This window comes from Gallinula chloropus (genome assembly GCF_964237585.1).
Source record: "Gallinula chloropus genome assembly, chromosome: 1".
Classification (NCBI taxonomy): domain Eukaryota; kingdom Metazoa; phylum Chordata; class Aves; order Gruiformes; family Rallidae; genus Gallinula; species Gallinula chloropus.
The window spans coordinates 56,848,778-56,874,362 of NC_140085.1; the positions used below are offsets into that span (position 1 = coordinate 56,848,778).

The 25,585-nt window shown below is 47.1% G+C and overlaps 1 protein-coding gene across 2 annotated transcripts; it reads left to right on the forward strand.

The window, feature by feature from the left end:
- Nucleotides 1-2,378: 2,378 nt before the first annotated feature.
- On the forward strand, nucleotides 2,379-7,365 carry DUSP6 (dual specificity phosphatase 6). 2 transcript variants are annotated; one of them, XM_084273062.1, is made up of 3 exons: nucleotides 2,379-3,258; nucleotides 3,918-4,355; nucleotides 5,830-7,365. In XM_084273062.1, exons 1-3 carry the CDS (start codon nucleotides 2,856-2,858, stop codon nucleotides 6,135-6,137), a joined length of 1,149 nt encoding a protein of 382 aa, XP_084129188.1. In that variant the 5' UTR covers nucleotides 2,379-2,855; the 3' UTR covers nucleotides 6,138-7,365. The 2 variants fall into 2 exon arrangements, with proteins under 2 accessions (XP_084129188.1, XP_084129187.1); XM_084273061.1 differs by lacking the exon at nucleotides 3,918-4,355.
- Nucleotides 7,366-25,585: the final 18,220 nt, after the last annotated feature.

Sequence of the window (25,585 nt, forward strand, 5' to 3'; positions counted from 1 at the left end):
CTAGAATAAATGAGTAATAAGAAATGTTTGAGATGGTTGTGAGACAAGAATTGCATTATACAGCACCTTAAGAGATAAGTACAGTTCAGGTGGTTTGAGAATTTCTCTCTCAGACGCTCATGCTTTGCAGAACTTCATTTCCAAAACTCAAATTCCTTAAGCCCGAAAACCATGGCTAGTAAGGCTGAGGTCTGGGTTATATTATTTGTAAAATCTGAACAAAAGTTGATGTAATATACTTAAGGAAAGGGGTGAAGACTGAACCTGGTGCCGCTTCTAAAGAAAAAAAGAAAGAAGGACTATAAATTATGACCCGATTATTTGCTTCACCAGGACTGTGCTATTTGCTGTACTAATACAGTGACCAACAGTGCCAACCCCAAAGAATTTGCTGTTCTGCCTGAGCCCTGACACGGGTCAAAACAAAAGACTTCAACAAAGCACGAGGGGAGGGGAAGGGAGGATCAACAAACAAATCAATCAGAAGTCAAAGGCTCCTGCTTTGATCTGTCACGGCTCTGAACATTTAAACACCATAGCCTGAATGCACAGAGCTGAACAGCAAGTGAAACACCTGGTAAGAACAGCCTGGAAACTGTTTTAATGGTGGGCAAGGTGGACTGGACTATATGCCCTCATTGAGCCGTGGGACAAAGTGTGTGGGGTGTGTGTGTGGGGGGGGGGCTGTGTCCAGCAAGCCTGCACATCAGCCTGGCCAAACGTCCCCGTTTAGGGAGAAGGCATGGTTTCGGTAACGCTCCAGTCCCGTTTGCAAGCCTGCCTCTGAAAGAGGTACCGAGCGGGGACCCTCTCAGACTCCCTGCTGGCGAGGATGTCGCTAATGCCATCTGGGTGCCAGCTTCGCTGGAGACTGCAGCAACTGATGTGCCACCTCTAATTAGCGTCAGGGGTGTTTTCTGAAAACGCGGAACAGGCAGGCCTGGCCACGCCGCTATCCTCTCTCAGGGCCAGCGCTCCCCCGCCGCTCGCTACCTGGGGAAGCCAAGGAGCCTCCTTCCTTCACCCAGGGATTAAACAAGCTGCCCCGAAGCACAGCGGCGGCGGAAACGCCATTAACCTCTACCGAACAATTTTACTCCCAGGCAGATGCTGGCGGCGGGATTAGCGTTTAGGCCGGGCTTCTCCCGGTTTATTCTCGCTCCTCGCTTTTCACCTACCCATTTGATAACCCGCACCGCCGAACAGCCCTGCTCGGCCTCCGGTCCCGCTTCCCTGCCCACCCGGCGCCGCTCCGCCCGGTTTCCCCCGGCCCCAGCGACCCCGGCGCCACTCCGCCGGGCAGGGCCCCGCAGCCACCCGCCCTCCCCCTCCAACATCTCCCGGTGCGACGAGGAGACCGCAGTGCCCTTCCGCCCGGCCGGGAGGGGAAACGCTGGACGGCGGCGGCGGCAGGGCCCCACCCGCAGGCCGCCCCGCCGGAGGAGCCGGTGAGGCGTCCGGGGGTCGCCTGCGCGGGTCTGCCAGGTGCGAGGGGTCCCGTCGGGCTGGGCCCCGCCGTGCTGGCGGCGGGGTAGGGCGCTCCCCGCCCCGCCGGGGCTGGCTGCGGGCTCCGTGCTGGCGGCAACCCGCGCCGCAGCCGGGCGAGCGCGGTCCAAGTACCGGCTACCTGGAGGCACCGGCAGCAGAGAGGCGGGCCGCTTTCCCCAGTCACGTTTTTGGGGCGTCCCGCCTGGGCTTTGGCGGTACCCGCAGGCTGCTCTCGAGGCGGTGCCGACTCCCCGGCTGCGCTCCGTGCAGCGAATAAAGCCGGGCCGCGTAGGAAGAGATTAGCTCGGGGTTTACCCTTCGCCCGCGGAGAGATCAGCTGAGGACAGAGGCTACCCGCCTCCCTAAAAATGGGATTCCCGGAACGCCCTAATGAAAAAAGCCGGGCCAGGATCAGCGCTGGGGAATTAGGAGGTGGGGGGGGGGAACGCGGCGTTGCACTTAGGGAGAGAAAACATGGAAGGAGAGAGAAGGTGCCTTTCGTTCCGCCGGCGGCTGGTGCCCCCCGGAGCGGAGGGAAGAAGGCAGGGCCGGGCCCCGCCGCGCCCCCTCACCTGCCCCCGCCGCCCCCGCCCGCCGCGCCGCCGCTGCCGCTTGTTTGCACTCGGCTTATCCGGAGCGGAAATTCCTTTCCGTTTTTGTGAATGACAAACTCATTAACGATTCATCAACACAACCTGTTCCAGCCGGCCCGTCGCCGCGGCAACAGCCCCTTCCGCGCGCCCCCATTGGCTGCGCCGGAGAATGTATCCATTGAGACGTCCCGCGGTTGTACCCATTGAGGAGCCGCCGGGAGCCGGGCTGCGCGGGGCTGCGGCTGAGGGGCGCTGCCGGCGGGGCGGCGGGCGGGGTAAAGGAAAGGAAAGGGGCACCGGCGGCACCGGGACCGCCGCGGTGTTTCCGCGCCGAGCGGGGGAGCCCCGTGCTCGGCGGCGCATTAATTGGATTTCATTCACTCGGGGCGGAGGAAAAGCCCAAGGGCTCGGGCTGCAGCGGCGATTAGGCAGGTTCATTCAGGGATTCATTGACAAAAAAAAAAAAATAATAGAGGAGAGCGGGCAGGCTGGCTGCGCGCACGCAGCGCGGACACACAGACACACACCAAGCGAGCTCACACTTACACACACGCACCCGGGGCTGCTGCTCCCTCCCCGTGACTCCACCGCCGCCCGGCGCGGGGGAGGCGGCGCGGGGGGGGGCTGCGTGATTCATTTTCCTGGGGCGGAGAGAGATAAGTTGTGCGGAGTTGGAGGGGTGCAGCCCGCCCGCCGAACAAGCCGCATGCCTCTGTGAGAGAGAGAGAGAGAGGGGCGCTTCCAGAGCACGCTGCGCTCCCCCCGTCCTTCCTCATGCTAGATACGTTCAGACCCGTCCCTTTCGCGTCGGAAATGGCGATTAGTAAATCCGTGGCGTGGTTGAACGAGCAGCTGGAGATGGGCAACGACCGGCTGCTGCTGATGGACTGTCGGCCGCAGGAGTTGTACGAATCGTCCCACATCGAGTCGGCCATCAACGTGGCTATCCCCGGCATCATGCTGCGGCGGCTGCAGAAGGGCAACCTGCCTCTGCGCTCCCTCGTCGCCAGCAGCGAGGAGGACCGGGAGCGCTTCGCCCGCCGGTGCGGCACCGATACGGTGGTGCTGTACGACGAGCACAGCCGCGACTGGAACGAGAACACGGGCGGCGAGTCCGTGCTGGGGCTGCTCCTCAAGCGCCTCAAAGACGAAGGCTGCAATGCGTTTTATCTGGAAGGTGAGAAGGGCCGACCGGGCTTGGGGATCGCTGCCTTTCCTGGGGGCCCGGGGCGCTGTGGGTGTCGGGGAGACGAGCCCCGCGGCTCGGCGGTGCAGCTCTCTGCCCGGGGAAGGGAGGGAGGGTGTCCGCAGCGTCCCCCGGGCATTGCACGCTGACGCTCCGGGAGGACACCAACCTGGGCAGGGGGCTTATCCCTTTGCCCTCTCCCCCCCCTCCCCCCCTCCTTCCCCCGGCACCTCCGTCCTCGCTTTGTTTAAAGAGACCTCGAGGACCGGAATCGGTGTAGCAGCGTGTAGAGGACAGGGCTAACGGGGAGCCCGACACGAGCCCGGGTCATCTATCCCGAGGTCCCCCCGCAGGGCGAAGCGGCACAGAGCTTTAATCTTGAATTTGCTGAGCCCCCCCTGTGCCGCCACCCCCCCCCCCCCCCCCCCCCCCAGCCCCGCCGCAGCGGACGATTTTCTTAAACCTTCTTTTAGGTCAGTCCGTCTGCGTGAGAGCGTGTGACATGTTTTCTTTTTCCCGGGGGTCGAGAGGGTGGGAAACAGATGCCCCTTTTGCAGGCAGGGCTGTATCAGGGAGACAAAATCGGCTTGCCGTTTTATATCAGGTTGCATGTTTCTTCCCCCCCCCCCCCCCTTTGCTGTTCTCCCCAGGTGGTTTCAGCAAGTTCCAGGCCGAGTTCGCCCTGCACTGCGAAACTAACCTAGACAGCTCGTGTAGCAGCAGCTCTCCTCCTTTGCCAGTTCTGGGCTTAGGAGGCCTCCGAATCAGCTCCGATTCCTCATCAGACATTGAATCTGACATTGACAGAGACCCCAATAGTGCCACCGACTCCGATGGCAGCCCGCTCTCCAATAACCAGCCTTCCTTCCCAGTGGAGATTTTACCCTACCTCTACTTAGGCTGTGCCAAGGACTCCACTAACCTGGATGTTTTAGAAGAGTTTGGCATTAAATACATCTTGAATGTTACCCCCAACCTGCCTAATCTCTTTGAAAACGCCGGCGAATTCAAGTACAAACAGATCCCGATCTCTGACCACTGGAGCCAAAATCTGTCTCAGTTCTTTCCTGAGGCCATCTCCTTTATAGGTGAGACCCGGTTATTTGCTAACGGCTACATGTCAAGCGGCGCAATTCAGTTTCTTTTGGAGAATTCAGGAGATTTTTCGGGCGAGAAGCGGTAGCAGCGTTTCCAGCAGTCTCTGGGGGATGCCCCGCTTTCCTAAACCCGTTTAAGTTGAGGGGCGGGTGGGGGCTGTTTTGGTGAGATGTTTGTGTTATGGAGGAGCCCCTCGATGAATTGGAAACGATGTTTGCTGGTTGCAAACGCATATACCTGGTTTAGGTGGCTGTGGGATTCCTCCCTGAGCCGCTTGTGCCGGAGCTGGGGACTGAGCCATGCGCAGGATGGGGGAATCTTTTAAATCCCTTCTTGGCGGCGGGGGGAGGGAGGGGGGGGTAAATGACCTCGGGGTAGATGGCTTATTCGGGCGGGTGGGGGTGGGTGTTGGGTTTTTTGGTGGTGGTGTTTTGGGTGGGTTTTTTTATTCCTCCTTTCATTCTTCTCGAGGTTACTGAAGAGCAGTATAATAGAAATGATCAGGGAAGCTAACTTCAGCTTTGCAATGCAAGTTATTCATAAGCGATACGCCTGGCAAATGTATAGTTAGAGCTTTAATTAAATCTCTTGGTAATAATGATATACCTCTCGGGCTCAGTGCCTCGGTTAGCCAGTCCTTAGGCATTACCCGTCAGCTTTGGAAACACGTACCCTCGGGCACAAGGAGTTCTAGTTAAGATCCATCCTCTCCCTCGTTTTGGGGAGGACTAAAATCACCCCATCGGGGTGCGGTGGGGTGGGCATCTATTATCTGTTGGGAAGCTGTGCTGTAATCCGGTTGAATGATACCGGTAATAGTGGAGAATGTAGGTAATCTGAGCCCAGCAGGAAGAAATGTGGGCTGGAAGCCACAAAGAAACTAATCTCCAGGCATTGTAATGCATTTCCTATTACAAAGAAACCCATTTTCAACCAATGTTGACATCCTGTTCCTCCTAATGGGCTGTCCCCTGTGACTTCCCTCATTCTTTTAAAATGCCTGAATACCTCCATTGTTAGCTGCACAACAGTTGGAGAATAATTTAATAGACCTTTGCAGTCTGCTGGTCTGTATAAAAGGCATTCAGTGACATATTGCAGGATTTCCATGCTGGGGCAAGGGGACTGTAAGGATTTAAGGCAAATCTCCAGGCGAAAGCGTGTCTTTTAAAACTGACTTTTGAAACAGTGTCATGCAGCGTATCCTGTTCCCTTTGTCTCATTCTTAGTTTTCTCAGCCCTTGGGCTCGGGTACATATACGTAGGGGGTTGGATTCTCCTCTTGTCCTGATTTTTAAGCCGCTGGTGAAGTTTAACTCTTGCGTTGCGCTGCTGGGCACTGGCACCAGGATCGGCCGTTCTTCCTACCCGATGCTGATCTCGCTTTCTCGCTTGTGTTGAGAGATCAGTTACCAGCACCCCCCCGTCTTACGTGTCCTTCTCTGCCTCTTTGTTTCTCTCCAGATGAAGCGCGGGGGAAGAACTGCGGCGTCCTGGTGCATTGCTTAGCAGGGATCAGCCGCTCGGTCACAGTGACGGTGGCCTACCTCATGCAGAAGCTCAACCTGTCCATGAACGATGCCTACGATATCGTCAAGATGAAGAAGTCCAACATTTCGCCCAACTTCAACTTCATGGGTCAGCTGCTGGACTTTGAGCGGACTCTGGGGCTGAGCAGCCCCTGTGACAATCGAGTGCCAAACCAGCAGCTGTACTTCACCACTCCTTCCAACCAGAATGTCTTCCAGGTGGATTCCCTGCAGTCCACGTGAGCTCCCACTGCCTCCCTTCTCCTGTCCGTTTCATGGGATCACTCCTCACTGGTTTCTCATCGGCAGTGATAAAAGAAAAACGCAGCTTTCTCTTTTTCTGGCCTCTGCTATCAAAAAGCAGCTGCCAGGGCAGGCTAGGGAAGGTTACACAGTGTGGAATCGGCTATTGCGAAGGGAGGGAACATGGTGAGCTCTCTGGGAAGGACCGTGGTGACCAGGTTGGCAGGTGGGCCAGTGTGCTCATCCCTGCTTTGCGCAGTGGCTCGGGTCTGAGGACTTCCAAGGGGGGTAGGGTGAGGGTAAGGCTGGACAGGCTGAGTATGTGTTCTCTAGAGACTGGACTGCAACTGTCCTGCTTCCCTCTCTGCTTTTGGATCTGTGACACACATCTCTTGTCTTCAGTGAAGACTGGTTATTTTTGTTTGTTTGTTTGTTTGTTTTAATTTAGAGGAGCCAAAGAAAGAGACTTCAGCTTAGTGTATTTGGAGTACTTGTTTGCTGGGAGCTGGGTAGTATTCTACTTGATCAATGTAAATATTTAATCGATTTGCTTTTTTTTTTTTGACTTCACATGTACTCAAGAAATCAATCCAAGGGACATCTATGTTTTTGTTCTCTTCATAAATTCTGCTTTATTTGTTGGGGGTTTTTTTTAATTGCAAAGACTTGCAGCATGCTTAATTTTATTGCTCAGTTGAAGCAAGCTTTCCATGAGGGAGAAATGGCAATGGTGAGGCTTGCAAATCATATTTTATTGAGCAAGTAAAGTCTCTTCTTTCATATATTTTTTTTTCTTGTGGTGATTTTTTTTTTTGTTCCTCACACTCTTGATGTAGTTTCCACATGATATATATATATATTTTTTAAATTAAATTAATTTTTTGCCTTACCTTTTGTAAATAGATCATCTGGGAGGAGATTTGTCTTTGAATGCGAAAGATTTTTGATCACTTTTTAAAAACTTTCAGATGTGCTAAACGGTGCATTACCTCTGTACAAATTCTTCAGGGAGCTTCACCTCAAAAATGCAATATTTTGCGTCTTTTTCTTTTTTTTTTTTGTATAAAACTGGAAGTATGTGTGAGCATACCTGTGTGTACGCACAGTGAAAAACCTGCACATGGTTGCCAATAAGGGAGAGTCTAATTCACGGTGTAAAAGTTTTAAGATGGAATTTATTATAAGAATGTAAAACCTTAAATTATTAATAAATAACTATTTTTGGCTATTGAGAACCTGGCTGGTTTATTCCCCCTTTCCCCTCTGTGTGGTTAATTGCACATACATGTATGTTTAGATCAAAAGTAATGGTTCCTTTCGAAAGCCCCTAAGACAATGAAGCCTTGGTTTCACCTTTGGTCCACTGGTGCCTAAATGAATAAACAGTGCATGTGGTGGATTCTTGTCTTCCTTTAGCAAAGAGAATGCTTTTGAAGGCCTTCAGGTTAATTGCAAAATACTCTAGCACTTCTTTGCTACTCCAGGGGTGCACCTGACCCTGGGCCAAAAGGATAATTTTTTCACTATTTTTTTTTTAATTTGTACTAAGGAGATGCTGTTTTCTGGGTTTGTTTACAAGTTCTGGTAACTCTATTACAGATGTTGGTAGATAGGTTCATGCTCTCCTTATCTCTCTGTCAGGAACTCATTTCACAGAGATCCATCAACAGCCTGCAGCCTGTAAAAGATTTTTCTGTCGCTGTTCAGCCACGTTACAATTTAGCAGGTGAAGGCAAGGAGAAGTCTCTCTATACCCGTGGTCACCTCATTTCCTCTTTGGATGCTTCAAGTAGTCCTCTGTCTCTCTGCAGAAGGAAGAAGGGGGATTATAGCGGATTGCAAAATTTCCTGCTGCAATTTATTTTCATTAACATCTTTCCTGATCAGAAGTGGCCCGAGGTAGGGTGGAGCCAAGACTTGAGGGCAGTACCAGAGCGATGGACTGATGCCGCAGCTGGGGCTGTCGGCTGGAGATCTGCAGAACTCCTAGCAGCCAGAGCACATTTCAAGTAATTTTAGAAACTGCAAGTGTGTGAAATGAAAAGCAAACAAAACATGGGAAAAAAGTGAGTCAGTGTCTCATGCAGTAGTGGCCTAGATTGAGTGCATAAACTGTGAAAGTAGAAGTGGGTTGCAGTTAAAGTTGGCTTGTGCTAATCCAGTTTTGAACGGTTTCCGCTCTTGGCATTCCCTGTGCTGCTCTGTTCAAAGTGGAGATTTGCAAGCAGCTCTAGCAATTTCCTGTCCAGCTGCAGCTCAAGTGACTCCCTTGTTGGGTTTTTTTTTTTCTTTCTTTTTTTTTTTTTTTTTTAATATGGCCTGTGGATAATTTTAGCCAGTTTCCTCTTTGTGGATTATTAATCTGCTTTCCTTGTAGAACCTACATAGCTGCGTCCCTACTGTTCTGCTGAAGTCAACAGATGGCCTCCCCGCCACTTCCTCTCATTTCGCTGTGGGTTTGTTGTCAGGCCGCTTCTGAAATTAATAGTGTTTTCTGGCCGGCTGCCACAGGCCATTACCGCAAAGGGGAAGTAACACATCTGAATAGCAGGAAGCCGGGCAGGGTCACAGCGTGAACTGAACCTGTTGAGCGCAGCCGGGCCTCTCCCGTTCAGCAAGTGTTGTCGGGGCTCTTCTTCCCTCCCCCTTTCTAATACGCCTTACACAGAGAGAAAGGGCTGACGCCGAATGCCTCAGCTGTTTGCGCCGGGCAAATATTTCCGGCTGCAATGAGTCGCAAATGTTAATTGTGACTCTGGTGGTGCCCGCTTAAGGTGAGGAGGTAAAAGAGCAGTGATGTATAGCCTAGGGAAAGAGGGCCTTGCTTTCTTTGCAGGCTGCTTTGAAAAGTTAGTGCTCGCAAGGGCTTCCTGCTTCCTTCCTGCTTTACCAAATGACTAACACCCAATGGGTACTTCTGCAATTCATCATTTTTTGGGACAAGCAAGCAGAGAAGACCAGCTCTGCTCTCACGCACGCGCATTGGGCAGAGCCAGGCAGAAAACTTGTTCCAGATTTTTCCTCAAGCGAGGCCCGGGCCATGGCTGTTAGTCAGAAACCTCGGCTGAACTTGAACCGGGACTGGGCAAGAAGGACTTTGTGCACAGGCTAAACCCAAACCGGAGCCGGAGCCAAACCAAAACCTGTTTCAATGTCTGGTTTTGCTGGGGGTGTTCACACTCACTCGTGTGCCGGCTCTTAATCACAAGTGGTTTAGAGAGAAGAGCGGTGAGGGCTGTTCACCCTTCCCACGCGGGTTCCTGGTAACTGCCCCAGCACAGTGAAGGAGACGGCTCTTGCTACACAAGCATTTGCCAGATTTTCTGAGGCTGGTCTCTGCTTGTTCCTGCAGTGCCCCGCCTCCCCCACCAACCCCCCCCCCCCCAATCTCTTGTTCAAAATAACTTGCTTCCTCTCTCTCCCTCCCTCGTTTCAGTCCTTGCTGAGATGGGGCAGAGGTCTCAGGCTTCTGGTGAGTTTGGCAGCTATTGCAGCTCCTCAGCTGGTAAAGTAATTTGTGAGGGGAAGAATAAATCCTTTGTGCCTGTAGGGACAGGCCTGGTACGTATAGGGGAAAGGGTGGAGGGAATATCCCCCTTTACAGCTAAAAAAAGTTGCAACCTGCTTCATGGTATAACATGGGAGTGTGAGGTGGTGAATTCCTTCAAACGCTGGGGAGGTATTAGGAAGGAAAACTGTACCCTCAGGAGTGTTTGGACCTTAACACAGAGAGTGAAATAAGCATCCCGTGGCACCCGTGTCCCCTTTGCTCTGGTAAGGCCAAGGTTCCCCTCAGCATTGGGTGCATATTAGCACTTTGCTTTCCGTTTTCTGTGCAATAATATGGTGTAGCTCATTGCACTGGTTCCCCTTCTTGTATTTCCTCTTTCCCACTCACACCCTTTCAAACTACTCTGTGTCTACCTTCAAAATGTCTTCTAACTCTTTCTGGGTTTTTTATTGTTGTTACAGCTGTAGTTCTGTCTTTACCCACTCTTTTTCTTGACCTTTCTTAATGCTGCCCTTTCCCCTATGCATTCTGCTCTTCCAGAGACCTTTTACAAGGTCCTTTCTTACTTCCCTTTTTCTTTATGACCCTGTTTCTTTTCCCTGCTATTCTCTTGCTGTTTATCTTGTGTTTCCAACATCAACTCCACTTTCTCCCAGCCTGAAGTCTCTCCGTTCTCCTTTGTTTTCACTGTGAAAAACAGGATGAGAGTCGTGGACTCAGTCAGTTGTCATGAGCTATAGGAAAGGTGTGTGTGAGAGGAAGAAGTAAGAAAATACTACTGCTGTCCTCTTGACACTAGCAGATGACCTTATTCCCTGTCGCTGTCTAGATTTGTCGCCATGTGGCTTCCCTGGGGATTCTCCATATAGTATCCAGTACTCTGCTGCTAACAGGGAAGGTAAGCATGAGGAAGCAGCCTTTCCTCAGGACCATCCAGTGTTACAGGGCATTGACCACCTCTCATGAGCACGGAGTGATGAGAAAGCAGGGAGAGATGGAAAATGTGACCCCCCAAAGATGGCTCTGCTAGCAAAACTGAAGCCAGGCTTAACAATCCTGCGTCTGGAGAACATTTCTTCGGTGTCTCTGAAAACCTTATCCAGAAATTTTCCCTGCTGAGGAGCGTGATGATGCTTTATTCAGAGCTCCAGGAAAAATAATTGCATGTGAACATTTAAACGAGGCTACAGCTTAGGCCCTCTCTCCACACCACTATAAATCACCGAAGGCTTTGCCTGAGTGAAGGTGGTGGAACAAATTGCTAAGCTCAGTTCAGCGCCCCCCTGGACCTTAAGTGTGCGTGTTCAGCATTGCTCAGTTACCCCAGGAACAGAAGGATGGGGCCAGAAGACCCCTCTGTCACACAGAATCACATAGGAGTGACTCCTGGGACTCCAGTGAGATGCTGCATTCAAGGAAAGCGGCTGAGTTTGCTCCGAACACCTCACAACCAGAGGGAAATAAAGGCTACCCACTGGTGTTTTCTTACGGCGTGTGGTGACATTGGGGTAAACGAACTCTGCCCTTCCTGCCTCCCCCCACCCCCCTACCAGCCATAAACATGGTGCTGCATCATGCGACTCTTTTCTTCGTTGCCAAATTTGAGAGATAGCGTGTGCTGTAGCTGGGTAGACAGCACAGGCAGAAGGCTGGTACGGGAGCTGTTCTCTTTAAAGCGCTTGTCTCTGTAAGGAAAGGAAAAAAGCGCCTTAGATGCTTTCTGTTGTTTGTTATCGTAGGGATCTGCAAGAGCCGAGGGAATTTTGGAGTGCTCACAGCCATAGCTTTTCCTCATAAGGCAAAGATGAAGGATGTTGCCTTACCACAAACACAAGGAGATGATTATCAGATGGAAAGTGGGGGTATGGAGTCTGTTTAGGAAATATTTCCTAATGACAGAAGTTGCACTCAGGACTATATTTGAGGGATGCAACGGAAAGTGCGCCCTGCTCTATTTCACAGCTGCGATCCCCAGGACGCAGGAAGCGTGCAGAAGTGCTGGCACTCTCCCATCGCCAGGCTGTTCCAGCGCTGCAGATACCAGCAACATAAAATGATACTATGTGGGAGGTCTGTTTACCATGATGTGAAGACCATGGTGAAGCACTTTGCTCATTTCACCAGAGGCACAAGTGTTTTGGAAAGTCCTGCTGCTGAGGTCTTCCACCTTCCCAAATGGGCCATGTCCTTGCTTTACTCCAAGACTTTTATGTTAATGAACTTCTCTGGTTTTCTGTTAAAGCCATGTTTGGGGGTGTTATGGGAGTCTCCTTTTTCATCTTTTCTTCCTGCCGACCTTAACTTTGTAGGAAATAAATTCCCACCTGTAAGTGGAGCCATCTGAAAAACAGATTGATGGCTGACACTTGGTCAAAAATTCTTTATAGCTTAAAGGTGGTGGGTTTTCCCCCTTTGCTGGGAAGTAATATCCTTAAAAACCAGACTGGAAGTACTAGTATATAGTATTTCTGAAAACACATTAATGGTTCAGTTGGGTCAGACACTCACATGATGTCCATCAGCACAGCAGCAGAGACTACCTACCAGTGGAGAATCTGCCACAGACCGGTGGTCATAACCAGCACTCAGACGCCTTGAAGACAGTGTCTACATATGTGTAAAGAACATTATGGACATTAATGATTTTTTGTAGATCCTTTTGTCCTACACACAGTAATACAGGATTCTAAACTAGGCATAGAGCTCAAAAGTCCAGACATCTCAATGCAGGGAGAGAGAACTTTTCTCCTTAATTTAAAAAATGATAATTTTAGTGTCCTGGGGACCTACTAACACATAAAAATATAATGATTCAGAATCAGTGAGAGTTCAGCTTGATTGATTCGAATCTAAATTGCATTTTCTGTGTCAGTATTTCTTTCACATTCATTTGAGGGGTTTCTAGGCCAGCCTTGCTTTCTGTGGAGAAATGTTGCTCACCAGCTCTCATCTGGGCTGACATTCAGCCCAAGCTGAAGCCCAGCACTGAGCTGATACTTCATTTAAGCATCAGGAGTTCAGTAACGCTCAGAATCTGTGCAGGATGTTTTTGTTACAGACAAAATGTGTCTGATTGCTGGGAATACAAAACAGGAACAATGAATTAGTCTTTCACACAGACCTCTACAATCCCTCCACCAGGTTGTTTTGGTTTTTTAGGGGTTTTTTTGGTGGGTTTTTTTTTTGTTTTAAGTGAAATTTTGCAGGCTACTGTATGTGAACAAAAGCTTTTTCAATTTTGCAAATCACTGTCAGAGCAGACAGAAATGTCTGTTATTAAGGTGGACAAATGCTTCCTCTTTTAACAGGACTTTCTTTTCAGATGTTTACAACTTTGCAAGACTTTGTTTGGACTCGAATATAAATGCCTTAGGCTGATCTATAAAGATGAAAAGAAAAGAATATCCCTCTGAAAATGTCATCCTGAAAGACTTGGCCCTTTTTTTTTCTAAAGAAAATGCCTTGTTTTTTGTCCATGTAACAAAATCTGTTACTGTTTCTTTGAACAGCTTCAGCACTCAGTGCCTGGAGGAAGGGACCCGAAATCTGGCAGGGTGTGTCGGGAATGCGCCTGGCACCAGTTCCCCAAAAAGCTGAGTTTGCCCGAGATTTCAGCACTTGGAAGATGGTGATTTGCACATGCCAAGCAACTGCATCTTGAACTTCTTTTATAAGACAGCGGTGATAAAATTTATCTGGGCCAGCTCCTATTGTTGAGCAGCCTGCGAAAATGCCAACCCCCTCCAAGCAGGGACAGGGCAGTGGGGGGACAATAGACGGATGACATGAACGGATGGGGTACACACAGACAGACTCCCCAGTCATTGCTGTCTCTGCAGCGGGGCACCCTGGAAGTAGGAAGGGCACGTGTGATGTGTCAGTGGGGTAGAAGATTCTGCAGTGAGTGTGGTTCAAATTCGGACACTTTGATTGCACAGCTAGACTGCTTCTGTACCTGAGCAGTACCCAGCACAGCCAGTTCAAGTGTCTCTGCTCTGTGCAGTATAAATACTCTTTGCATCCCTGTTTTCCCTGGGAAAAATATGGATGAGAGCAGTCATCTAAAACCAGCTTTGGGGTTAGACAGGGGAGAAAATGCGTGTCAGCTGACAGAAAGCAGGGTACAACCATGATGTCGCTGGAAAGGCAAGAGATGAGGAAAATTGCAACTTTTTCTGGAGTTCATCAGCAGTTAAACTTTGTACGCTTTGAGGCGCCTCAGGTAGTAGCTAGGTGTACAAGTTCTCCTGTAAGCTTCAAAGTGCTTGACACTGCAACCTTAATAATGTTCTTCTAAGAGTGTTTTTTGCTCCATGCCAGCAATATGTATTTCATCCTCTCCAATGAGATCTAAATGAATGGCATTCCTATGGCTTTACACAAGAGCAGCGGAGATCACACTCAAGGCCTCAGTTTGTTATTACAGTAGTATGGTTTTAAAAGACCCAATCAATTACGGTGGAATAAAATTAATAGGATTCTCATTTTTTATGCTTCAAAGTGTATGTAAGCTTCCTTTGGCAAGGATTTAATCATCTGGTGTGTTTATACAGTACCTCGGCTAATGAGAGCTGGTTAGAGCTATGGGGCATTATTGTAATGATATTAATAAATATGATGGTTATCTGCAGTCAAAAGAAAATTTCCCTTTTCCCTGAGTCCTGCACAGCCAGGTACGGTGTGTGAGGCCGACTTAAGTAATGTGCGTGTTGCTGTATTCCAGAGTGACAGTTCTTATCTACATCCTTGGATTGCTGAGTTGTATTACAGAGTTCAATGAGCTTATTCCTGTCAGTGAAGTTATCCACACGCTTAACTATTGGCTAAATCAGACACTGGGGCATTCTTTTGGCTGTGAACATACACCGTACTCTGCAGGCAACATAACAATTGATAATATTGACTAATGATTGAAGGAGCCAGGAACTCTTGGGCGAGACAATTTCTCACATTACTAGAATCTTCTGAATTAACTAATGAACTAGTGACCTTGCTTTTTTGGCTTCTCAGCATAAGGGAGGAAGGAGCAGTTTGTCTGGGAAATAGAGAGCCCTCGACCCTGGGGAGTTAGTCCTGCAGAGGAGCTTCAAACAGGAAACTTAGTCAACTCTGTCCTAAGTCACGAGCCACTTAAAAGTCCACCCTACCCTTTTGCTTTTGAGAGCATCATAGACAGGACACACAGCTCATGCTGTTGCAGCTCTATAAATGGAGCCCTTGAAATAAAACTGAAGTAATACAGTGATGAATCAGGCCCAGGGAGCCGTGCGTGTGAGTGCCATTACTTGAGGGGAAAAAAGGAAAAACAGACTTTCTAATGTATTCTTGTAAATGTGAGTTACTGTTATTCAAGAAACGTAGAAAGGAACCTGTATTGTTCCAAAGTGAATGTCAAATGATTCTGTTCCTTGTGCCTTCTACCTACAGTGATGATGACAATTGATTCATTCCCTGTAGAAGTTTCTAGCTGTTTTCCTATCTTGGGTGTCTGCCTAGAAGTCACAGTTGTTGTCAGGCAGGTCTTTGATCTGTTGGCAATCACAGATGTGGCTAAAGACAGTGGGATTGCTTCTTTTGGACTCAGTGCCAGAGAGTTTAATAAATCCCCTTTTATACAAAGATGGTAGGAAGCAGACATGGGTTATTGCCCAAGGCAAGGAGTGCATGACAAAGCTTGAGAAGTACTAAACTGCTTGTTTTGTCTGTGCAAGAGCAAAAATATGATGGGCAAGCTCTTGTTTGTACAGAAATTTAAAATGTCATCAGACTATAAGGGAAGCAGTCATGGTCATCACTATGAGATGGAGCAGGCAGCCAGGGTGCTGGGCACGGTCTGATGCTGGGCCAGGCAATCAGATGATCAGATGCCTCTGAAAAGACAGTCTATTCCCTTTCTCCTCATGTTTTGGTTGTGTACAGCTCTCCCTTTGCTGTCACAAGCACTTGCTTGTCTTCAAAACTTTGCAAAATTTGTCAATATTTCTTCTGGTGATCTAGCCCTGATATAGCACATTGTGAAGTCAGAAAAGCATCAGACACAGTACAATGCTGGGAATCAGAGGATGCAATTAGTGGCAACAGAAGGATGGACAGAACTGGATCTTTTGGCATTAACTTGAGCTGAGATTGCCTTAACTATAAAACCCAACTATGGCCCCAGTGTCAGAGCATAGAATTAATAGGAAAGATAGGTCAGGGGGGTTCTGGACAAGCAGACTGCCTCCTGATGTCTGCTTCTGCTGGATTCATGGAGAAACTCCTCAAGAATTAAAATGGGATGGTGCCAGAGGGCACATTAGATTCACATGCTTAATTTCTTCCCTAAAGGAAACACGTCTGCAGGATCCCCAGAGTGACTTGCCACTGCCCAACAGGGTAGTGTCCACATACAAAACTATGAGTTCTTCAAGGAAGACGGCTTTTATTATTCAGCATCATTTTTGGTCTGCTTTTTCTGAACAAACATTTGCACGACAGCCACACATACGTGTAAGTCGTATTCTGAAGTCACAGGCCGTCCTAATTGAAGTATTATGTGGTGTCTTGCTGGGCAGTTTTTACTGACAAATGCCTCTGTGCAGAGTTGAAACAGAAAAGAGTAGGAAAGCAGGTATCTGAATTAGGAGGAAGGTTTGTATTTCAGTCGAAGAGGTATCTGACCAAGGACCAATTCGTTATATTCACACAAACACAGAGTTGCTTCGTGGCATGGTTACACTGGTTGGTTTAACCTGTGAGGCACTGAAACCAGACCGAAGTGAAACAGATTTCATGTTGCTGCCATTGCAGCAGAGAGCAGTTGTTTCTAATTCCATCCTTGAAGAAACAGTGTTTGTTGTACCATGGGCACTACTCCTGTGCTGGGTTTCAGAAAAAGAAGGCGCCCTTCACTTTGGTGGATTTCAGCATAGTTTTCGTGTCATCTATCCAGGATAATTCACACGACCATAATTAACATTAAAATGCACTTGTCATTTTCTATCTCCATGTCAGAAGAATGCTTCAGAAGAAAAAAAAAAAAAGAAAAGCTTTGTGTCCATGATTAGTCATCACCAGTAATTTATTTTACTCTTATATAATTAAAAGAAAATATATTCAGAACCTACCCATCACAAAAGAAAGCTGTTACTAATGAGACCTGTTTCATTTAGCTCACATATGAAGAAAGTTTACATTTTACATTGCCAGTCTGGGGTTCCTAAGCCCCCTAGGAAATGCCAACAAAATGATGGGGAACTAATATAACTGGATATTGCCTTTGCTTCTGGAGAGACTGGGAAGTCTCCTGTCCACAGCCTTGGGGGATGCTCCAGGATGCCACCTCCTTGGGAGGAAGCTGCAGGGCTGGAGATGTCCATCCCTGTGCTCTCAAGTGTCCTACCATAGAGAGCTGAGAGTTCTTGTTGCCATTAGGCTTGTACAAAGCACTTTTTCTGTCATGGTGGTACCTGTACCAGCTACTCTGGGAGCCTTCAGCTTTGCAGAGGACCCATGAGAGGATCCTTCTGCCAGCTCAGCTTGGAAGCAGAAAGCTGTATGTGCTTTACTGTGCTTGGCTTAATCCAGTTGGCAATTGCAACAGCATTAAATGCATCTTTGCCTTGAGAACTGAGCTACAAGGCAATTCCACTGCTGTGCTAATTGCCATCACATACTGAGGATTTCCAAAGATATCCCTTGCCTGTGTCAGCCAAAGCATTTCCGTCCATTTCCCGAAAGCGAGGGAGGCGACCAGGGTGCCGTGGCAGAGCCCAGCGGGACCTGGCATGGGAAATAGCTTGCCTCAACATTTCCACTCTTCCGCTCCCATATAGGGACTCAAAATCCACTGGCAGCAGCAGGCAAAGGCCTGCTCGCAGCGACGAGGGAGAACAAAGTGCCGCCGATCCTGTCGGAGCTGTCAGCTTTGATAGTGGCAAGGGGGTAGCGGTGTATTTGTTATCCTTGACAGCAGCGAGCGGAATTAATTTTGGAGTGACTCCATGCTGTGGAATGAGGCCTGCCCTGCTCTGTGATGGATTTCCAGGCAAAATCTATGATCTTATTTTGAATGTCTAAAGATTTTCAGTGGTTGGGCTCTAATCCCTTGAAAAAACTGGAATCTCTCCTTGACCTATGCTATGTGCAGGCAGCAGAGGCACAAAAAGCAGCCTCGTGCTATATCCAGGGCACTGCACGGACTCCGCTGTCTTCTGGAGCACGTTTCCTCCTCCATACGTGTGAGTCTGAGCTTGTTTATCCTTCCAGCCACCCAGCAAGTCCCATTTGTCCTCAGGACTCTTAAATCAAGAGCAGAAACCTCTCTATTCCTAATGAATTTTGCACTGGGGCTTTTGGGAGAGAGAAGATATTTAAGAAATAGCTTATTTAATTTAGTAAATCAAACAGCTTTAGGAAACAGGGTGGCCCAAATACAAGGTGACATAAAAAACAAGATCTTTTACTTTTGTCTTACCAAATAAAGAGGCTAAAAATAAATTCCCAAATGAAAGTAAGTCAATAGATCCTTTATTGCTAACTATGCTTTCACCTTTTGAAATAAATGCTCCAGCCTTCCCTTCACGTCTCGCATTCAGCTGGTTTCCAGAGCACAAGCAGTCAATTCTGCATTATCTCAGTAGGACAGTTTTAATTTTAACACTATCTGCCCTGATCTCTCTTTGTCCAGTTAACATTTCCTTGACCTCGAGTTCAACCCCTTTTACAAAGTAACCTCAGGCTTTGATGGCAGTAATTCTACCTTCACCCCAATGGATCCTGAATACACAACCTCCAGGCCCAAAGGAGAAGATTAGCAGATTTTACCCTAATTACGTGTTATTGTGTAGTTGTTAAAAAAGGTTTTGGCTCCAGAAAATGAGGCTGTAGCCAGACAGAAGTTAGCCTGGGGTTCAAAAGTCTAGCAATCTTTGGCTCCACAGGCCTATAAAAGCAAAGTGTTGACTGAATGCAAACAGCCTGCATGGTGAGAGGCCCCCTCGGAGGGGGTGACAGCAGGCCATCCGTCATGGGAGGCAGCGGGGGTCAGAGGAGTCCTTCTAATGACTCCTCGCTGGCCTGTTAATGGATAGCTCCATTTGATTCCTCGGTTGGTGGGAATGCCAGACTTTGTGATAGCTGCAACGGGCAGACCTTGGCGTGCAAGCTCTGTTCTTGGGATCGTTGAAAGGATGAGCCACGTTTGATGCACAGCTGGAAAAAAGTCCCCCTGATTCAGTAGGTGCCTGGGACATGCTAACCTGCCACTTCTCTAGATGCTCGGTTTAGGTTGGTGTAATGAGCACCTATCAACAATTAATGATGGTTGTTGCGGGAAGGGGAGGCGGGGGGAAGGATCAGGAGTGCCTTTGGTGAAGTGAGAAGCAGTCAGTCATCTCCTCACCTTCAAGCATTAAATGTCATGAGGGGTCAAAAGGTTTTGTGAGGAATGCAAAGTTTGGAATATTTTTAATTAAGCTACATCCTTTGAAATTCTTTCAAGTCAATCTTCAAACAAATCAGGTCTTAAATCAACACCCTTTAAAAAGCACATACACCTCTGGTAAGTGTTTTCATGCAAGCTCTACTGGGTATCACAGAAAGCGATTAATTTAATTTTTATGTGAGTAATTAAAAACCTCTACTTACTTTCATGTCCATTCACCATAGGATATATTAATATTCCTTTCCCTGAATACCAGAATTCCTTATCCAATGTAGACTTGGTGTGTTTGTATCTGAATGAGTTCACTGTCTGTATTTAACTGTGTCTTAAATACAAGGGTTACAAGTTCGGAGTATTGCTGGCTTTGTTATCCTAAAACATGCTTGCTTCATTGTTTGTTTTTTATAATCTATTTTTATGAAATGCTTGTCTCTTAGAGAGTTACTGATTGGGGGTTATTTTCATCATCCTATAAATAGAAGCTACAGTTGACATACAAATAACTGTACTAGTCACTGGAGTTTAAAGGCCCTTTTGGAAAGTTTTACTTGCTTGAAAATATTCAGCAGCTGGCTAAATCCCACAACAAATTATATATATAGCAGTGAAATCAAACTTGACCCAAACGTTCAAAACACACTAATTGCCATTAGAAGGTAGTGGCTGATTTGGTTTCCATCCTGGCTGTCATTTCCAGATCTCCACACTTTCTGTGTTATTTTTGTGACCGACACACATGGGATTCAAAAGACTCTCTGCTAACAAAGACCTTTGATCCCTGGATTAACTCTTCTAACGCTCTCCTTAAGCAACTAGGATAATAAAATTATTACCTCATTATTTATTTTGAGAGAATACTTTAACTGTCCTCTGAGGAGAACGGCTGGAGGGGCCGCCCTAGTCTCCAAAGTGAAAGCTGATGGCAAGGGGTGGCACCTATCAGTGTGAATAGTTCAAATTCCAGCTGTAAGCCTGACGTGAGCCCAGAAAAGTCCTCCTGTTGGGAGCTCCAGCATCTGCCCTAGCTTCTCCAGGGCTGTGCCTGTGCTACCCCAAGGGTAGTCTCTGACCCCAGGCCAGGTGGTGCAAGATGACTCTTGTCCACGTCGCTCAGGAATAACTGCTCTCTTCAGTGCAGCATGGCTGGATCGGGGATAGTTCTTGGCCTGGGTCTCCTCTGGCCCCATACAGCCCTGAGAACTAATTATTAAGCATTTATGATTTACTAATTCAAAGTACATATTGCCTGCTTGTAGCGTGCCATGACAGCACGTAGGGGATTTGAGGACACAGAGCCTATTGGAATAACATCAGACAACTGTCACGGGCTGAGGGAGTTAAACTTGCTGCAGTCCAAGTCCATTTTGTCTGTCTGGAGCAGAGCCTGGAGCAAACTATTCTGTCAACTGCGTCCAGGCTTCCTCTCCAAGGAAACTAGTCATTTTGCTTCTGAAGGGAGCCTGGGAGTGAGCGAGCATATATGCAGCATGAATGATGAGCGGATCAGATGCTGGCAGCAAACAGGAAGCTGAAGTATGTGGCAGTGGAGACGTCTGTTGATCTTTGATGGGGGCCTGTTTCATCCATGGCAAGGGTGTCGCTTATGCTTGAAAATTACCCACATTTAGTACTCGATGCAACCAACGTTTCGTCTGTTTAAACTCATACTCAGTTTGCAGCAGTGGAGCTACACAGCAAGGGTCTGTATAGAAAGCTTAGTGGCAAGTCCCCTTTTGCTCTGAACACAGTTACTGCCCAGGCACAGCTACAGCTGTTGTCAAAGGTGGCCTAATCTGGAATGAAGACACTATCTTGTGAAATTGTGGCTTGTCGGTACTCTGAAGGCCTGCATTTTGCCACTATACTTTGAGCTGTTTCAGTTTTAAATATGTCACATATCCTGTTTCATGAGAAGCAGAATAAGGAAGCCAAACTTCCTATGGATTTTCATCTGACCTTCCCACGATAATCACAGTTTCTCTCAAAAGTCTGTAAGACTTCCCCAGTCCCCTCAGGTCTGCTACACATCCGCACATTAATCTTTACTTACTCCTATTTCCTCTAATTTCCCATTTTTTCTTCACCTCATTTCACCCCCGCATCCCTTAACTGCATGCTGAGGTAACACAGCTCTCCAGATGCTCTCACCCATATGCACGCTCATCAGAAAGCAGAGATGCATGGTGATTGTCCAGGCAGAAGGTCTTGTGGAGCTCATATTAAAACTGTTCTCTATTTCTCTTTTCTCTACTTTGCATTAGTTGCTTTCCTCTACCCACCTGTTGATTTTCACAAGGCTTGTGGGAACTCATCTCCCATCAGAAGTTCTCCCTTTTTTGTCTGACATGATTGTCAGCAGCTGTCAGATTTAAAAGCTACCCGGGTAGGAGGCAAATGGCAGACAAACCGAGATACAGATGGAAAGATGGCATGAATGGGGAAGCTCAAGTTCCTCCGGAAATGAGGCTAAAGAGAAGGTGATGGTGAGATCACCTTGGAGCTCCACCAGCAGCCGGCATAGAGAATGCAGCTGCCAAGCAGGGCAAAGCTGTTCCCCAAAGCTGTTTTTTCTCAAAACGTAGCATTACCAGCGCAAAAGGGAAGTTCCTCCAAATGTGATTCCTTTATCCCTTCTTGCCAGGTTGCTGTATTCACAAGGAATGTCACCACAGTGTCTGGGAGACACCAGTATGGTGATACCACCTGTACCAACAGGCAGAATTTAAACAATGAAGCAGAGAGGCTTTATGGCTGTGTCACAATGCGGTGTTACACGGTGTCTTACCGCTTTAGCTTCACTTGCACACCTTCAATACTTTGGTCACCCCAGGTGAGTTAACTGGTGGAAATGCTTATAGAGCAGAGCCATATAGATACACACAGTGAAGATTCACTCTGTTGCATGCCTCTGAAGTCAGCAGGGTCCAAAATCTGACACAGTGCATTTTCAGAGTAACAGCCTTCAGAGACATTTGGCGCTTGCATTTTTGGTGTGTATTTTTCTGCAAAGGTGGCATTTCATGCTTATTTTTGCTTTTGGAGTTTACAACTAACACATGTAACTGGACCAAGAGCAATATACTGCAGAGGATTTTAATCCTAAAAAGCAGGAAGAAAGTGTTTCTGAGGAGCCTAAACCTAAAACCATGATAGAAAACCCAGTTTGAAGAAAAAGCTGACAAGTCAATATGTGCTTATCTGACATTTTCCTGATGCCTGGAGTTACATGTCTATGCTTGGTCACAGAGATCTCTTTTGAGCAAAAGGACACGCAGGTCTCATCTGAGATCAGCATTAGCTGATCATCGTCTAAGTTCCTTGAGAGCCACCTCATGCTCACATCATCCTTCATATAGTGGTAGCTTAAGGCCTTACAGAAAAGCAGTGCTGGCCACTTTCTTTTGAAAAGCTAGGGATTTCGGAATCAAACTTTTGTGTAATGGGTTATGTTTCTTCTCTAGAAGATCTGGAACCCTTCTCTGCATGAGAGATTTCAAACCCAACTGACAAGAAGACCTGTCTGTTTTTGTCAGTGATGCCATGTTCAACAAGGGGTCAGGACTGCAATGCTTCGATAGCAGTCGCTTTGCAGAGCTCACCTATGTCAGGGACACGCTGACTACTAGGACCATGGAGTCATTCCTTCTCTTTCTCACCAGTCTTTACCTCTTTGCTTCATTCTTTAGCAGATGGATAGGAGTCTCCTCAGTTCCAAGCTAACCAATAACCTGCCTATCCATGTAATCCCACTCTACAGGGGTGATACAGCTCTAAGCCTCTACAGGCAAAAGGAAAACATTACATCCACTAGGACATAATAGAAAAGGTTGGTTCCTTCTCTAGGGATACCACATAAGGAAAAAGTGCAGGTTCACCCTGTCCTGTGAGAATCTGGGGGGGTGGACCTTGAGGATATTTCAAGCACCTTCCTTACAGGTATCTCTCAGAGACCTTAACTCTCAGATACAAGTGATTTCAAACACAACCCTGATCTTGGTGTTTCTTATTGACTAACTCTAAATTACTACCTCAGTAAGTGGCTGTTTGTATCACCTGTCTGAGGTGTGTAACTCTAGCAGCTGGTACTCGATGTCCAGATGCCTGACAGACTCATGTCCCTAAAAGTAAAGCAGTGTGAGTCTAACACTTTCCCATGTTTCTAACAGGTGCTTAAGCCTGAACAGAGGACGTAAGCCAAAACTGCAGAAGCCACAAAGAGTATCTCAGTGGAAAAACTTCTTGGTACCTTCTACAGGCCAAGTAGGCAAAACAGATAACTTAAAAACATAGTCAGACCATTCACTCTATAAATCAATGCAGCCCAAATCACTCATCAGAGAGGAACATGAGGTCTATAAACAACAGCTCCTTGCCGTGGACAAGTTAAATCAATGATAAAGATCTGAAACACATAGTGCGTCAGAGATTTCCTTCTTTAAGCTCTCTTGTGTATTTCCCTGTCTCTGCTCTTAGACGGCCCCTTTTACAACAGAAACAGAATGCCTTTTTTTGCAGGACAGCACAGCCTTTTATTCAGAAAGCCAAAATTAATGGGCTTGAGTGCCAAGAGTCCTTCTGTAGCGACATCTCTTCTATGTTGTAGGAAGTATTGATGGCTTTTTGTTTGTCATTTCATCTGCACGGGCTAGAAATATATGTGGCTTCACTGTGTATTTTCTATTCCAGGCATGAATCCCATTGGCCTTTCACTTGCAGGAACCCCTGGTAACCTCAGCCAAAGTTTTCTAGGGTGAAAAAAAAAAGTGTTATTCAATCACTGGAATGCTACACCAGGCCTTGGGAGATCTCGCTTGTGATCTCTTCATAGCATTTCTGGACTTCCTCCCCCCCTCCCCCCAATGAGTCATATAGTCTCTCAGGTCCCCATGTGTAAACTAAAGGTAACAGTGCTTCACACAACACCGTGAAGGTTAGCACATGACATTCCTTCAGCAAAAGGGAAGACTGCTAATGAACATAATTCATACAAAAATCACTGTTGGTATCTGAGTCGGCCCAACAACCTGAGACAGCTCTTGCTTTTACATTTAAGCCAAGCAGACACCTGGCAGAACTATGGATCTGAACACAAATCTTGGTGATACTAAGTGTCTGACGAAGAAACCCTGTTACCACTATAATTGCTAGCTGTGGAAAACTCTTTTAATGTTTACAACAAATAATCCTGGGTTTAGCTGTTAGCAGGAATGTCAAGAATATGAATTACCTTGCTTCTCTCCTTTGGGAATACTTATGCATCAGTCAGTGTATTGGGATATACTTATGAAGGTAAATATGGGGCAAAAGGGGAAGATAATGAAACCAGAATTTGTTTCATCGCTTCAATGCACTTCATACCATGTGGTACCATAGCATGGGAAACATTCTGGCAAAGATTACATCCATGCTAGCTCTGGTTCATGGTCTCGCTTATTCTTGAGCTTGCAGCAACCAGTCATCATCTCAAGGTCTGGCCAAAAAACAAAAACTAGACAAAACAAAACAAAACTACAGCTGTGCCCCTGAATGACAGATTCGTGTATCTACTCATCAAAACCATGCCAAGAGATTTTTAAGTGAAGGAAAGACTGAAATCAATAAATAGGAAACTTTATCATGGAAGTGCAAATCTTTGCTCTCTCAGGTGGTCATGTTCAGTTCTCTTCTTCATGAACTCATGAAGCTCCAGTGAACAAGTATGACAATACACTTGGAGCAAAGCTGTTCCAGGTCATAATGTTCTGATGGTTAACAATTTTTTTCCAAAATTCTAGATTATGTTCACCCATGGCCAGCTTACACTTGGTGTTAATCATCCTGACATTGTCCTCTAGCTCCACTATTTTTCTTCTCTCCTCTGTTTTACCCCTGAGGTGCAGCAAACATATCACATCACAGTTCTTGTTCTCCTAGACAAGTTAAGTGCTTTCAGTTGCTTGTCATTACTTTGTACACTATATTTCTTCCAGCTTGCATTCATCTTTCCTAAACACAAGCAATCAGAACTACAGACAGGAGTTTTCACAATTACAATGACATTAATAGTTTCTTTTCTCTCCTCAAAAAAGGATTTATGGGGAAGGCAGTTGCCTTTTTCACAGTCAGATCACATTGATGGATCACAGTCATCTTCTGACCAACTGATGCTCTTCGTTATCTCTGCTTCTCACGTATTTCCAACCCATGATTTCTAGCAAAAAATCTTATTAGTAATTGACTTTGCAATCATAATCGTAGAATCATAGATCATTTAGGTGGCAAAGGATCTTTAAGATCAAGTCCAACATAATGTTGCATTTTATGCCATTGTTATTACTCTAGACCTCAAAGTTGCCCAGTTCTTCTTTTTAAATAGCCTTCTCACTCACTGTGATGACAAATAGTTTAAAGTAAGAATTGCCACCAGCTTTCATTAGCTCATTTCTATTTCTGTGCCAATTCTCGGGTGACAGTATTGAACAAGATGTCCCCTGACCAATCTTTTAGAAGTTTTCCTTTCAACATCACCCACTG

Coding starts and splice junctions, on each gene's coding strand:
- DUSP6 (XM_084273062.1), top strand. CDS start 2,856: ATGCTAGATACGTTCAGACCCGTCCCTTTCGCGTCGGAAATGGCGATT. Junction 3,259..3,917: donor CAATGCGTTTTATCTGGAAG/GTGAGAAGGGCC, acceptor TGTTCTCCCCAG/GTGGTTTCAGCAAGTTCCAG. Junction 4,356..5,829: donor TGAGGCCATCTCCTTTATAG/GTGAGACCCGGT, acceptor GTTTCTCTCCAG/ATGAAGCGCGGGGGAAGAAC.